Raw genomic sequence first — 14,208 nt, 5'->3', positions numbered from 1 at the left:
TCAAACGCACATGCAAGACCGGTTTGGTCACTACTGCCATTGGTGTTGATCGTCCACCGAAGTCTATTGGTATTGAGCTGGACTATGTAGATATGTGCTGAGTCCACGCAGGCATGGAGTATAAATTACCATAAATTGTCGCTGCGATGGTTGTGATCGGTACTCATAGCAATCCAGTCAGACGATACGAACTGCCAAACACATACCGGTACGACCTTGCTGCTCATTGTATCGGAAAAATATAGTGTCGATGCAATCTAACTTTAATGGTGTGACAACGATACAGTGTGTATGTGTTACCGGTAGTATCATAACATATACGATTACTTTTCAAACGTATTTTGCATATATTACGGTAGCGTGCAGTGCATTCAACGTTGTTTTATTCACTTGCCCATCAGTCGAGTCAGCTTTCCAAATGCCGAGGGGGGAGGTTGATTGGTTGTCATCGCAACCGAGGGGGCGGTCGCCGCCACCGCCACGGAGGTAGCTGGTTGTTGCCCGCCTTCGCGCGAACCTGTTCGAGTCGTCGATTTCGCAGCAGCAGCAGCGTCGTTTTGGGTAAATGCTGCCAACGATTGCGCTTTGGAAAACTCTTGGGAGGTTGAAGACGCTGTACGTGGCAACGGTGCTTGCTGGAACTCCCCTTCTGTTTCCGGTGGCAGCGACGACGTCGTCGATACAGTCTGTCCGTGTTGGCCTGGAGAAGTGCTCATTCGAATGATCGACGGTAGCCACTGAACGGTTCGGCCACGAGCATTCCATAGGAAACTCACCAGTTGAAACACCACGATGATCTGGAGGGCTTGATCGCACGAGTTGTCAAACAACAAGCATCGGACTTCAAAACAGGTTTTCGCCACGGTGACCAAGTGCTCGGGCTGCTCCGCCGCACGCAGAGCTTGGGTGAGGAGCGCGGCAGACGAGTCCAGCTGCGATGCATCATACAGTTCTGCCTCTTCGTCTGCAGGGGGAGCTTTGAGGTATTTGTCCTTGTACTCGGCCACCGATACGAGGATATCCGATGCCGCCACGAAGATGAGCACGAGAAGCGCAAAGAACGATGGGCCGCTGCGGTCGTCTTGGATTGTCACGTGCACGTTGTCCTCCACGGCGGCTTGCAGACGGGAACGAGCGGTGGCGTCGCAGAGTTCCATGTACGTGATGCCCCCGTTGCAAAGCTGGCTTTGGTGCGTCGCACAGGTGGCGTCACACGCGGCAAGGAGCGACGACGGCCACAACTGCGTGGAATAGTACGTGAGGTTGCTTGAAAGGGACGAGCACACGTTTTGACACAAACTCGCGGGGGGGTCGTCGCAGTGGCTTCGGCGAAGAGCAGATTGCTCGTAAAATGTGCGGCACTGCACGACAAAGGCCTGATCTTGTGGCGACAGCAGTGGCGGGTTGATGGCGCCCAGAACGAACGAGTTGGACGATGAAGGGGAGGATGCCAGACCTCGAATGACCACGTACACGATGGCAAACACCGTCAAGGCATTGCGAATCGCTTTGACGGTCACCACAGGGCGTCGACTACCCATCATAGTAGCTGACATGTTGATGGTTCGATTGCCAAGTTGGCCAAGAGAGGGAGGATTCCAAAATAGCCTCAATCGCGTAACCGCCACCACGTACTGTACGCGAAACCGCCGTTGAACGTTGCTGACAAGCAGCAAGTTGGATGGTGCACTATGCAGTCGCGGGGTGTGTTGATCACTCGGACTTTACGATATGTGAACGTTTGCTAGGTATGGTGTATTCTGTATATTTGTTGCTGCAAGTCACTGCTTGCTCATTATATGAATCGAACCGACCAATACGTAGACATCATGTCCACGGCTCTTCCCGACATCACGGTGGAAAAAGAGCCCGTCAGCCACGAGCGATGGCAGAATCGCGTGCTGGAGTTGGCTCAGTTGCACGGGTACCTCCTTCGCAACCCTCTCGGCTACATGTAGTACATGGGCTCATCACAGTACCGTAGCTTTTCCCCAATCGGCAAACGAGACTTAAAGATTGCCCAAGTGTTGGTATGGCGGGTCGGGCGATTGGTCGCCCACCGAGCAGAAGAGTTTGAGTTGTACGTGGTAGAAACGTATGGCCTGGCGCTAGATTTGGACAAAGTCCAAGTCGAAGCGTACACACAGGCCAATGCTCGCGCATTGGCTGGAGACGGAACCGACAAAGATTCAAAGCAATCGATTACAGAAAAAACGATTATCGATTAACCCTCGGTATGAATGCGTCTATTGCAATCGTGGAAACGCGGCCAACGCGGTGCTGGCATGTTCGTCGGCCTCACCATTTCGAATGGCTTTCAAATACGCTCGGATTGCCTATGCCGAATAATCCGTATCGACACAATCCTAAACGACACGATGCGAAAACGGACCTCCATCTCTTCGAGTTTTCGCTGGCGCACGACTTGTACTTGCATGGCCTTGACGCTGGCTTTCGAGTCCAAGTACGCTTTCTACAACATGCATATGTGGGGCATTTCTACAAGTGTGACGAGTCTATCCATACTTTGGCCGACATGAAGCACGCCAAGGACTCGTTGTGGATTGCCGTGTCGCGGCGACTTCTTGTTTCACGGACGTTCTTGGATTCCTGTTGTCCATAATACCGTACAAGCCCTCATCAACCATCCATTTCTCACTAATCGTATCGATACCTCCAAAATCGCATTTGCAAGCACGGAATGTCCTTGCTGTCTGGCCAACTGCAGAGCGCTTTGGGCCACAACATCCGTCTAAATAATCATTTTGTGTGTTCACACATGAATTCATGCAAAAACCCTTGATACATTGAGGTCGTGAACCGACTGGCCCAGGCTAACCAGGAACACGGCCACTTGGATGGCACCTGTGCGACAGGCATAGTGCAGGGGAGTGTCTCCGGTAGCGAACGTTGCGTGCTGGATGTTGGCTCCACACGACACGAGCAACTTGGCAGCTTCAACTTGGTCGTATTGAGCTGCAAGGTGAAGTGCAGTTTCGCCCTCCTGCACAAGGAACAGTCAGACATTAGCCGCAAAAGGAGTCCATGGAGGGTAGTGTACGGTATTCACGCCACCGACAACATCTCCATGCAACAACAAGAGCCGAACTATGGTGACATGTCCTCGTGCTGCCGCGGTTTGCAAACACGTCAACTTAGCCTCCTGCTGACAAGTCAATATACGACCATCATGGTTGAACTTTACAACATACATTCATGTAGTAGAGCTTTTCGACATTTACTCGGACACAGTCTAACAGCACGTACACGACCTAACCGCAGCAGGTGAGTAGAATGTGCGACGGAACCCCGTCTCTTACCTCGGTAAAGCCAAAGTGGCATGCATGATGGAGGGGGGTCTTGCGAAACTAATTTCACACACAGAGATTCATCAACGTCACCTCGATGGGGAAAGAGACGACGAACATGATCACAAATGCCCACGGCGGCACCATGGCGAACCAAATAGCACACGATCTCGACAAACCCGCGCATGCAACTGTGGTGCAACGCCGTCAACCCCGTCGCAGCGTCGACACTGTCGATCAAATTGGCGATGGACGCCCCCCCTTCGTCCAGAGTATGCACCACGGCATCCAAATCCCCCTCCACCGCCGCGTCCAACAGAGATTGCCGCAAAAACGGCGCGTCGAAACTCATGGACGTTTCAAAATGGCGCGACAACTAAGACGTGGTGTTCGGGTAAATGCATGAACAGTATGAAAGTGCGTTAAACGAAGCCCACTACCTTGTGGGGGTATCGGCATGATGACTCGATGCCACGAGCTGTGAGGCTTTTGAGCAGTCCTAACGATGCAACCCATTCCTACTATGACGCACGAATGTCCCCACTAGTAAGTCGACTGGTAGTCACTACCTACGAGAATAGGCTAAAAAAGGAAGCCAGTCGTGGTTGATGAAGTCCCAGGGGATATGATCAAGATTTTATTTGCACAGTTTCCTGAAAGCGACAACTGTACAAGTGCAGTTTCGTAGTTTTGTTGTGCATTCATCACTACCTGCTAGCTGACATCCATATCGCAGCCCTCTTATAGTATACCGTGGCTGGCGGACCGACGAGTAGTAGTGTAGTAGCCACAGAGCGACTTGCCATAGCTCTGTGGCTACTACATATATCAGGTGATTCAACAAAATCTACAAGCAATACCCCAAGCACCCCCTTGGACGCCACACAAATAATCATGTAGAAAGGTCCTGCTGCTTGATGCATGTATTAGTTTTTTCGATGGTTCCACTCAACGACCTTGGGGTGTTGTTTGATGGCATCGTAGATGCTCATGACATGAGGATATGCATCAGAAACTGCGTGGGTGTGGACGTCATGCAGCAACCCCGTCTTGAGCATATGCACTGTCAGGTAAATCTCAAGATCGGCCAACGACAACGAGTCCAAGAGGTATGGGTTGCCGGTGCTTGTGGCTACGAGCCTCCGCTCCAACAGCTGAAACATCGTCGGTAGCTTCACGTCCACCAATTCCTTGGCCCGCACTGCTCGCTCGGTCTTGTCCAGCTCCCCAAAGACCGCATAGATGGCGTTGCTCATGCTCATGAGATGAGCCAATACCTCGTCTACCTTGAACGCATCCAGGGGTTCGTTGTGGGGGTACAACCCAGCCAACGTGCCAGCGTACTTTGCGATCGGATGCGATTGCGCCATCACCAAGTCGTCGACCATGAGCACAGGCAGCTGGCCATAAGGCAACGATTGCTTCAAGTTCTTCAACCTTTGCATGGAAATGCGATCGTCTTCAAAATAGATGTCCCCAATGTACAGCGCCAGCCGAGTCAGCTCTGCCCGACCGGCCAAGTTGAAATACGTGAGCTTGAGTGTCGCCAGCCCGCGTCGAGCTACCACCTTTGCGGGCCACATTGAATGTGGTTTGCAACGGTTGCGTGGGATCTTACTGTATTACGGATACAGTACTGTACTTTACGAAACGTACGGATTCAAAAGATCGTAATGTTACAGTAACGTTATTGTCGATTTGATACAAATTTGGGGAGGGTGCAATCGAATCGCGCCGACCAAACCGATCCACAATCGATCTGATTGGTTGAATTTCATTTAGAAGGTTTTGATTGGTTAATAATTTTGAGCTCATCTGAAGTAGCCAATCAAATCGATTTAAATTCCAACGAGAAACCACGCCACAACACGAAATTTCACTCGAAAGCACAATACTCGATTATTACTCGTTCGTACCTTGGAAATTATCCAAGCTGAGATTTCGCCCTTAACGTTACGGTGTATAGGGCAACAATAACAACGGCCCCTGTGTAGTAGCAGGGGATGAATTGTGCACAACCCGAAGAATTCAGCTCCAGTTCCTGCGCAATGATTGAGGGGGGCTTTTCGACCACTTCTGTATGCCTGCCAATTCATCCCGCCCTTCATGTACGAGCACACCGGGCCATTGTTGGCACCGCAATTGCCCTTATGCCGCAGTTTCTGGGGCCGGCTTGAATTTAGCGTGGCCCCCTTCAAACCCCCGATCCTGTAGTACACATACAGACACGTCAACTAGTGGCCCTGTCCACCGAACTTACGTCCCCCAAGTGCAGTGCTCTCCCTAGTTCTGCCATGTCGTCAAAATTTGTGTGGTATATACGGCCGTGTAGCGACAGTACTTGTACCACACAAGATGCGTCGCACGATAAAGTTAGTTTGAATAGCTACCATAAATATATACTGTAGTAGTCCAGAGTCGACTCGTGCTTATACGCATGTCGTACAGTGTTTCGCTTTAACAGATTGTTCTGGTCCGTTGCCGATGGGTGACGTTGAAATTTCCTGAGCTAGAGAGAACTTTCCATTCGATCCCCACAAAATACTACTGGACAAAAGAAATAGATATACTATAATATACTATACATATACATTGTAGTTCACCGACACTCCTCGCTTGCGAAGAAGGTAACATGCTGGGTGTACAAGTTGCAGGGTCGGTGGTTCGCCGATCAAGCCCTTGCAATGCACTTCATTTCGTGGAGATAATACATGACGCGTTCAGGTATGTACGCGAAAAGGACGATATTTGCGAGGTCAAGGTGATATAAACCTGGGCGTCCCACGATCAAGACGCTCCCCATTTTCCCGGCGATTCCCTTCAATGCGAAGGCCAAGTTGACAACTGCATTTGTGTGACGTAAACTACAGTAGGCACCCAAGTTGCATATTTCATGATGAATTGCATATTTATACACTGTATGGCACGAGTTCATACAGTGAAATGAGAATTCGTTTTTCTCGAATTTGGCTCGTCGCACCTTTGGTCACAAATCGCCCAAGGCACATCCATTCTTCCATTACGTACACCCTACTAGTACGAAGTACTGGAGTATGGCATACAGTCACGCGTTTATGCGATGATGTCGTGAAAAGGAATTAATAGTACGCATGAATAGTAGTGGTAGTACTAAAGTATTCTTGCATCCCCCACCAACACACAACCCATTAGAATAGCCGCCGAAATCCCGATCTCAAGGCACTGTGCACCTCCGCAAAGCACAAGACCAGGCGCACAGAACGTTCACGTAAAATCTGACTCATCGTCAATGGTTGTGAGTGTAGCCAGCCGAGCTGTGGGTGTGTCGCCTATACAAGTCATAGCGCTCCTTTTGTAGGTAACTTTTACAAATCACTTTAGCATACAAATTCAATAATATTACATAGCATTTTGTATGCAATTGGGGGAAGGTAAACAGAAGCTTACCATTTCCATGCTCTGACGTGCTTGGATATTTGCAATTAAACCTGCGAGATATCTGAACTGGGCAACGTTTTGGTCAATTTGTTGGATGGTCGACATAATCACACAAAGCATGCAATGTGTAGTAGCACTTTGGATTTGACCGATTTCTCCCACTTTTATACATAGCCACCGCAGAAAACATGACAGAGAGCACCACCACGACTACTAGCCCAAGGAGACGACATCACGCCACTATGTCGTCCTTGCTAAATGGCCACCTGCGCCAGTTCCCAGTGTTCGTCGAGGCTGCGACGGTGCTGCACGAAATGCAGCGGGACACGACCTCGATCACGAGCTTCCCCAAGGTATACACAGTTCCTCGTCAACCGCCGTGGCCGGCTCATCTACAGGGAGTCAAGCTCAACACATCCCAAGTTCGCATGCATTACAAGAATGGCAACCTTCACCCTGACACAGTGGCCGGTCTCCAAGCCGTCAACTTTGTCTTTGACGTGAATCAAGTCAAGTGGTCCCAGAAACTGCTGGCGCTATCCACTTACAAGGCCATCTACGGGGATCTATGTGTTCCCCAGGAGTTCAGCGTGCCCGCCCATGACCCCCGATGGCCCAAAGACCTGTGGGACATGCGGCTTGGATTGGCAGTGCGCAGCCTCCGCCAGAAAACCAAGCCCTCGTCCGACCGGTACTTGTTTCTGTCAGACATGGGATTTGTCTGGAATATTCTGGACTTGAGCTGGGACACCAAAGTGGCCGCTCTCGTCACATACAAGCAACTGTACGGCGATTTACTGGTTGCGTACAGCTTTAAAGTGCCCACCCAAGACGGCAACTGGCCCAAGAACACGTGGGGGCTCAAGCTAGGCCATGCCGTCCACAACATCCGCCAGAACGGCCTCGACATGTCGACCGAGAGGCGGCGGCAGCTGCTGGCGCTTGGGTTTGTGTGGGACCACTTGGAGATGAGTTGGGACGTGAAAATCCTCGCCCTCCAAACGTACCGCTCGTTGTTCACGTCGTTGAACGTCCCGTATGGGTTTATTGTACCGGGGGAGTCCCCGTTGTGGCCACGGGCGACGTGGCACATGAAGCTCGGCCATGCTGTCCACAACATTCGTCAAAACGTGCAGGAGATGCCCACCCCTCGCAAAGCTCAGCTCAACGACATGGGGTTCGTGTGGTATTCGTTGCCGTTGCCGTGGGAAATGAAACTGCTGGCATTACAGCGATACCACCAAGTGTATGGCGACTTGAACGTCCCCGTGACCTTTCGTGTCCCCGACGGTGACGACAGCGCGTGGCCCAAGAAGACGTGGTACATTCGCCTCGCGGACGTTGTGCACGATCTGCGTTGCCATCGCGAGAATTTGAACCCCGCCCAAGTTGGTCAATTGGACACGCTGGGGTTCCCCTTCCATGACGACGACCCAGGACCAGCGCAAGTGGAATTGGTGTCGATTTGCGATGGATTTCCCCTCATGAAGAGGATCAAAATAGAGGGTCCCATGTCTTAATACACGTTGTAGTCGTTTACTACTACTCATCGATCGATTACACTAGTAGCACTGTACAGTCTGGTAGGACAGTACAGAACTGCGCCCAAACCGGTACTACTACTGTCGCCAAATTCGTGGTCTACCGGTACTGTAGTACTATTAGTTGTACTTCGAAGTAGTACCCTGTACGTGGGTGATTGGAAAACATATGGTCCTGCCACTGTGGGAGGCGTAATTTCTACTATTTGCCCCTATTTTACAGTTCTTGCGCTCAAGATGAAACGCACAGGTCACATTCCTTTACTAGTATTGATGAATAAGGCAGATGGGAGATTTAGGCGATGGGTGGGTGCAGTTGAGGAACCATTTTGTGTGTGTGCCGCCCCCCCCACTCATTAGATTAGGAATGCATTTAGCTGGGCCGACACGGGGGGCTTTCAGTACAAAATAAAAGGCTGGCAGCAGTTTAAGGGGGCGGCGACTATACATACACATTCATGGCGTGGTGCTAAGGGAAGGCTAGTGGAAAACAGTCCTAATCAAAGCGCATTCAATAACGCGGCGGCGTTACACTACGCAGTACTTCGACGTATGGTAACTTACTATTATAGTACACAATACTATTAATATTAATAGTACAGATCTCCGGAGTACTAGTACCACTGAAGTACTAGTATTATTAATAATAAGTAGTACTATTAATATTATATAATAATAGTTGTACATGATTTATCATCGTATATGCATTACTCATCGGGGGTTTGGACGGAGTCTCAGGTTTCTGGGTTACTCTGGAGTAACGTTAGGGGCTAAAAAGTGTGTCCGGATGGCATACTTCCCAAATTGAAGCAGTCTTTCTCTTTCTGCGCGCCACGACGGCACCAGGGTCAATGCAACAGTGTTATTGTTTTAATGAGGGAATTATTCTTGTTGCTGGTAGTAGGTACTAGTACCAGTCAGTACTACGTAGTATTAATAGTACTACTAATAGTACTTATTATTCCATTCAAACACGCAAACGACAGTGTTGTCAGAGAAAAAACAGCAGTCAAATTACAGTAGTACTGTACAGTAGTACCAGGTAGTGTTTTACGTATTACTGAAAACTGTGCTTGGAACTTCCCCTTAATGAGGGAATTGAACTTGCATCAATAACGTTAATAATAGGGACGTTTCGCAAGTCGTGTTTTTCCCATTATAGGACTAAACCGATGTTTGTGTGAAGTTCATTTGGGTTGTGTTTGTTGACACTTTAATGGAGGCCAAAGGCCGCACTGCGTGTAAGTACCGATGTGGCCAAACGGTATCCTGCGACCGTTAAGAAGGAATTGTCTACTCCATGTGGTAATTACACTGTCAGCAATGCCTTCGGGGGTCGTTTCTTGAGGTTCGCGTTAGTGACACGGGAGAGTTCCCCGTAGATGTGGCATAACGTTAGTCTAGGATATCGTAGGATTCAATTTCACAGGTTTCTGGGAATCGTTTGGTCATTTGGGTAAATACATTGCAGCTGACGATGTCCATACTAGTACGTTGTTAGGTCCGAACTTGTTCAAACGTAACTCAAACAACCGTGCGTATTTAAAAAATAATGTCAACTTGACTCCTTCACATACAGCAACACTGGTTGACCAAGTCACAGTGACACGACTGACATGACCACTTGTGCCCTAGCCTCGACCCGTCGGCGTTTCAGCAGAGGGAATCCGTCGCAGATCGAAATGGACTCGACACCACAGACATCCTCGTCGTGTTGCTCTACAACGACGTCAACCACAGCAGTGGGCTTTTGCCACTGAAACCCTAGGTCGTTGAGCGCCGCCACTTGAGTTTCATGCATGGCGTCGGCTCGGAGCCGCAACTCGTCCGACACGTCCGCCAGTCGGACGTGCCAGCACTTATTCGGCCACGGCTGGGCATCCGACGTCGCCGGCACGCGAAAATCCGGTGGAATGTTCAGGTGGCCGTGGAGATCCCGATACACCTGCAACGCGCGGAGCTTGACGTCCCACGTGAGGGGCGCCGACTGCCAGTGAAATCCCAGTGAATTGAGCATCATCCTCCGGGCGGCAGGCATGTCGTCGACGCTCTGTCGCATGTTGTGGACTGCATGGCCTAGCTTCATGCCCCACGTCTCCCGAGGCCACGACGGCTCTGCCCCCTGTCCTGGTACAATAAATCCGTACGGCACCGCAGTGTGCCCGTGTACGAGCTTGTAAAATTGCAATGCAGTTACTTTCACGTCCCAAGTCGACTCCAAATGGTCCCATACAAACCCGAGCGCCGCCAGCTGGTCCAATCGATCTGAAGACATGTCGCGGCCGTTCTGACGGATGTTGTGTACGGCGTGGCCTAGCTTAAGGTTCCACGTGTCTCGTGGCCACTGGTTATCCTGGCTCGGCACGGTAAAGTTGTACGCGACGAGTAAATCCCCGTACAAGTGTTTGTACGTGGCAAGCGCTACGCGTTTGGTTTCCCAGCCCATGTCGAGGACGTTCCAGACAAACCCCATGGCAGACAGCTGGCGGAAGCGGTCGGACGTCGGCGGCGTCTTTTGCCGGATGCTTCGGACAGCTAGCCCCAACCGCATGCCCCACAGGTCGCGCGGCCACCGGGAGTCGTCTGTCGGGATGCGAAAGTCTTGGGGCACACACAAGTCGCCTCCATGCAGCTGCTTGTACAGGCGCAGCGCTGCGATCTTTTGCTCCCATTTGACTTGGTTCACGTCAAACACAAAGTTGATGGCCTCAAGAGCGCGCTTCGTGTCAGGGTGGAGGTTATTGTTCTTGTAATGCATGCGAACTTGGGCCGTGTTGAGTTTCACGCCTTGGAGGTGGAGAGGCCACGGCGCTTGCCGAGGGATCGTGTACAGTTTGGGAAAGCATGTCATCGACGACGAGTCCTTGTTCATCGCATGTAGAATCGTCGCGGCTTCGACAAACAAAGAGAACTGTCGGGGCCTCGAGATACTTTGGGTCGACGTGGTGGTGGTGGTGCTTGACGTTGACGTTGACCAGGTTTGGTGGCAGTGGTGATCGTGCATCGGTGGTCCTGCTGCGAGGAAACGGAAAATGAGGTGACTGCTGGTGATGATAACACATCCCAGCCGTTTTAGAACCGAACTCATGATGTGTGTCGAGATTCCATATCTTGACCGAATTGGTCGATATAGTTGACACGATCGGCCAACCACACTTGGCCGATTACGCGGCAAGCAAGGTGGTGGACGAGGAGGCAGTACGTTATTCAGGCTACATACCCGACAGATACACTTATATATATATACACGTGGGAAAGACGGCCAGCCTTGACTACATATTCTTAGAATTGGCACCAAATTGGAAGCAATTTTGACTGAGCTACCTGCATATGTATTAACGTCATTATTCTCCACCTGACGAGTTTTGTCAACGCCTCGAAATATAGAACTTGTGCGGACGATATGTTCCAAGGCAGGCGTTTCCCCGGAGACTACGGACGGTCGTATCCGCCAAGGTAGGCCATATGTGATGGCTTTTACGAAGCCCTCATTCATTAACGTTATATAATAACGGTAAACTAGTCGTTTTGGGGCAACAAGCTTCTGGTTGTGGAGCGCTCACCTTTCGATAACGTATAGCTTCGGTCAATTTAGTCCGATGACATCTCTGGATTTGGAACATTAGTCAACGGATGTGATGTTATTGCCTTGCCAATGTGTATACTTGGTCAAGACTATTCGATGGATCCATCCTAGCGTTTGAATTACTGGTATATTACAAATCTCAGTTATAATTCAATTCACGGGTAAATACAGCTTGTAGCCTGTCTATTGTAGCATGTCAATGGTGAATACAGCCTGTGTATCTCCCCACGGACATGCCGTTCGGCGTTGTTCAACATTTCAAAAATTGTCGTTGCCTTGTCGAGATCGCATTGCCGCCTAAAACCAACAGAGTAACAATTTAAAGCACAAAACCCATGAACCTGGTCAGACGGAACGTGTTCATACGTTTTCTGCAAATCCCTGCAAATGCTCCAAATGTGTTGTGACGCAACGCTCGGCGAACTTATTTCCATCTGGTTTAGTTTTCATGGGAACATAAGAACAATTTCGATACGTAACAAATTCGTCGATAACAAATTCGTTAACGTTTTGAACGAAGTGGGACATTTCTTTCAACTGGGGCAAACTACAAAACTGTAACCTTACTGTACGTAGACTTGGCTAGAAAGCAAGTCGCGCGAGGGCCGCAGCTGAAACGAAAGTGCCTCAATGAGGTCAACGCTAAAAGAGGGTCCTAAGCTGATTGAGGGCCTCACTGTGTATTCCCCAGCTACATTACTTCGGTAGTGTAGTACTATGAATATGTAGTATGAGTGGTGTACTCTGTATTGACTGTGAGTACAGTACAGTACTACTGTACTTATTCCAGACTGGAGCGACATGACTCAACACAACCAAATACCGTATACAGCATATGTATTGCGACAGGTGATATTTCACAACCGGCCGATACTCGATCTCAAAATTTTGTTTATCCATTGCATCGTACAAATTTGAAGTAATATTCAACATATTCGCAAGTAAATACTAGTATCAGTTATTACAAGAAAAAATATCAGTTATTACAGGAGTCGCAATAATGGCTGGTCTGGATGCCACCCCATAAAATTATGCCATAAACCGCTTTGTCAAGTCTGCAAAAATTTCCCAAAGTCTCATATCCCATGGGAAAAAAGAGAAAAGAAGTATCTACACAGTTGCCTGGATGCCAGTTGAATTATGGAAAAATTGTTCGATTTCCGATTGAAGTGCAAGACTTCAACGTGAACACAAACCTCCATAATAAAGTTGGACCAAATCGGTCCATTTTTTTTATGCCATAAAACACCCGATTCTCAAGAAAATTGTGGCATAAATTTTTGAACTTTGGTGGCATCCAGACGCACAAATTTTCGAAAAATGGAAGATTTCGATTTTGGCAACTTTTCTTGGAAAAACGGCCATTTTATGCCATTTTTCATGGCATCCAGACCCACCCAAATCCGTCGCAACATTGTCAAGTCGGTTCGTCGCCAGTAGAATAGAATAGACTTGGCAAATCGATTTGACAATGAACTACAGTCTGTAGCCAATCAAAATCCATTCTAAACCCCCCTTTACAAGATTTCTGAATGGTAAAAAGAACCGTTGATTGAACTCACTGTACTAAAAGTAGAATGAATTCAAGATATAACGTTATTGCCAAGTTCATTCAAAAACGGATTCACTTTTGGGACTGAACAGTCCAAATTTGTGTGAGAAGGACAATACATATACAGTACTAGTGTATTGTCCGTTTACCCAAAATTTGGACTTTTGTGCTGATCCGTGAAATCCATCGATATATTCTTTGCACTGAAGTTTGTATGTAAAAGTTGTGTTGTGGTGATTGGTATCACACTAATTTCTGCCACACACTAATTCGATGTTGGTGATGGTTTCCTGCAATCTGATTGGCTAAATCCTTCTGCCGATTCTTGTGTACAGTGGATCACAAAAGTCTGCATACCCCCGTGTTCAACGATGTCATTGAAGGCTATTTTGTGATGTATTGCTCGGTTTGCAGTGTGAAAGGATGTATTCGAAGGACAATTGCTTCCTGGATCGACACATTACTGTAGACCATGCATGTGACAACTAGTTGAAGACATGCGTCACGAAAAAGAATTTCGATTGAATCAAAAGTCTGCCTACCCATTACCAAACTAGTATGAAATGACGACTTTTGAGCTTTCTAGTACTTCGTAGACCCTCCCTTGTTGGCAATGACCATGCTCAACCTCTTTGGCATGGTATCAATGATCTTGCGGATGTATTCCAAAGGAATATTGTCCCAAATATCAAAAAGACGAGCTTTGAGCCCCTCGACCGACGTCGGAGGTGCTTGGCGCACCCTACGCTTCATGTACTCCCACACATGCTCAATAGGATTGAGGTCTGGACTTTGGGGGGGGGG

General features: G+C 49.0%; 6 protein-coding genes across 6 annotated transcripts; 2 read left to right on the top strand and 4 right to left on the bottom strand.

Moving 5' to 3' along the window:
* Window positions 1-298: 298 nt before the first annotated feature.
* H257_10266 (hypothetical protein) lies at window positions 299-1,590 on the bottom strand. The gene has a single exon (XM_009836753.1). It carries the CDS (start codon window positions 1,554-1,556, stop codon window positions 387-389), a length of 1,170 nt encoding a protein of 389 aa, XP_009835055.1. The 5' UTR covers window positions 1,557-1,590; the 3' UTR covers window positions 299-386.
* A 32-nt stretch (window positions 1,591-1,622) lies between these two features.
* Window positions 1,623-2,394, top strand: H257_10265 (hypothetical protein). The gene is made up of 3 exons (XM_009836752.1): window positions 1,623-1,748; window positions 1,825-1,924; window positions 1,985-2,394. The coding sequence occupies exons 1-3, from the start codon at window positions 1,682-1,684 to the stop codon at window positions 2,226-2,228; spliced, it is 411 nt and encodes a 136-aa protein (XP_009835054.1). The 5' UTR covers window positions 1,623-1,681; the 3' UTR covers window positions 2,229-2,394.
* H257_10264 (hypothetical protein) lies at window positions 2,212-3,660 on the bottom strand (the record flags this gene model as incomplete). The annotated part of the gene is made up of 9 exons (XM_009836751.1): window positions 2,212-2,336; window positions 2,393-2,473; window positions 2,527-2,610; window positions 2,675-2,752; window positions 2,807-3,004; window positions 3,062-3,163; window positions 3,213-3,272; window positions 3,321-3,368; window positions 3,427-3,660. The coding sequence occupies 9 exons, from the start codon at window positions 3,658-3,660 to the stop codon at window positions 2,247-2,249; spliced, it is 975 nt and encodes a 324-aa protein (XP_009835053.1). The 3' UTR covers window positions 2,212-2,246.
* Window positions 3,661-4,203: 543 nt separating this feature from the next.
* H257_10263 (hypothetical protein) lies at window positions 4,204-4,919 on the bottom strand. The gene has a single exon (XM_009836750.1). It carries the CDS (start codon window positions 4,889-4,891, stop codon window positions 4,235-4,237), a length of 657 nt encoding a protein of 218 aa, XP_009835052.1. The 5' UTR covers window positions 4,892-4,919; the 3' UTR covers window positions 4,204-4,234.
* A 2,048-nt stretch (window positions 4,920-6,967) lies between these two features.
* Window positions 6,968-8,262, top strand: H257_10262 (hypothetical protein; the record flags this gene model as incomplete). Its single annotated transcript, XM_009836749.1, has 1 exon — window positions 6,968-8,262. One exon carries the CDS (start codon window positions 6,968-6,970, stop codon window positions 8,243-8,245), a length of 1,278 nt encoding a protein of 425 aa, XP_009835051.1. The 3' UTR covers window positions 8,246-8,262.
* Window positions 8,263-9,777: 1,515 nt separating this feature from the next.
* H257_10261 (hypothetical protein) lies at window positions 9,778-11,292 on the bottom strand. Its single transcript, XM_009836748.1, has one exon. The coding sequence runs from the start codon at window positions 11,268-11,270 to the stop codon at window positions 9,864-9,866; it is 1,407 nt and encodes a 468-aa protein (XP_009835050.1). The 5' UTR covers window positions 11,271-11,292; the 3' UTR covers window positions 9,778-9,863.
* Between the last annotated feature and the right edge of the window lie 2,916 nt (window positions 11,293-14,208).

Source organism: Aphanomyces astaci, assembly GCF_000520075.1.
Source record: "Aphanomyces astaci strain APO3 unplaced genomic scaffold supercont1.27, whole genome shotgun sequence".
Taxonomy (NCBI): domain Eukaryota; phylum Oomycota; class Saprolegniomycetes; order Saprolegniales; family Verrucalvaceae; genus Aphanomyces; species Aphanomyces astaci.
The sequence above is the reverse complement of the archived record's forward strand: the minus strand, read 5'-3'. Positions and strand labels throughout refer to the sequence as shown.

Coding starts and splice junctions, on each gene's coding strand:
- H257_10266 (XM_009836753.1), bottom strand. CDS start 1,556: ATGTCAGCTACTATGATGGGTAGTCGACGCCCTGTGGTGACCGTCAAA.
- H257_10265 (XM_009836752.1), top strand. CDS start 1,682: ATGGTGCACTATGCAGTCGCGGGGTGTGTTGATCACTCGGACTTTACG. Junction 1,749..1,824: donor GATATGTGAACGTTTGCTAG/GTATGGTGTATT, acceptor ACCAATACGTAG/ACATCATGTCCACGGCTCTT. Junction 1,925..1,984: donor GAGTTGGCTCAGTTGCACGG/GTACCTCCTTCG, acceptor ACAGTACCGTAG/CTTTTCCCCAATCGGCAAAC.
- H257_10263 (XM_009836750.1), bottom strand. CDS start 4,891: ATGTGGCCCGCAAAGGTGGTAGCTCGACGCGGGCTGGCGACACTCAAG.
- H257_10261 (XM_009836748.1), bottom strand. CDS start 11,270: ATGCACGATCACCACTGCCACCAAACCTGGTCAACGTCAACGTCAAGC.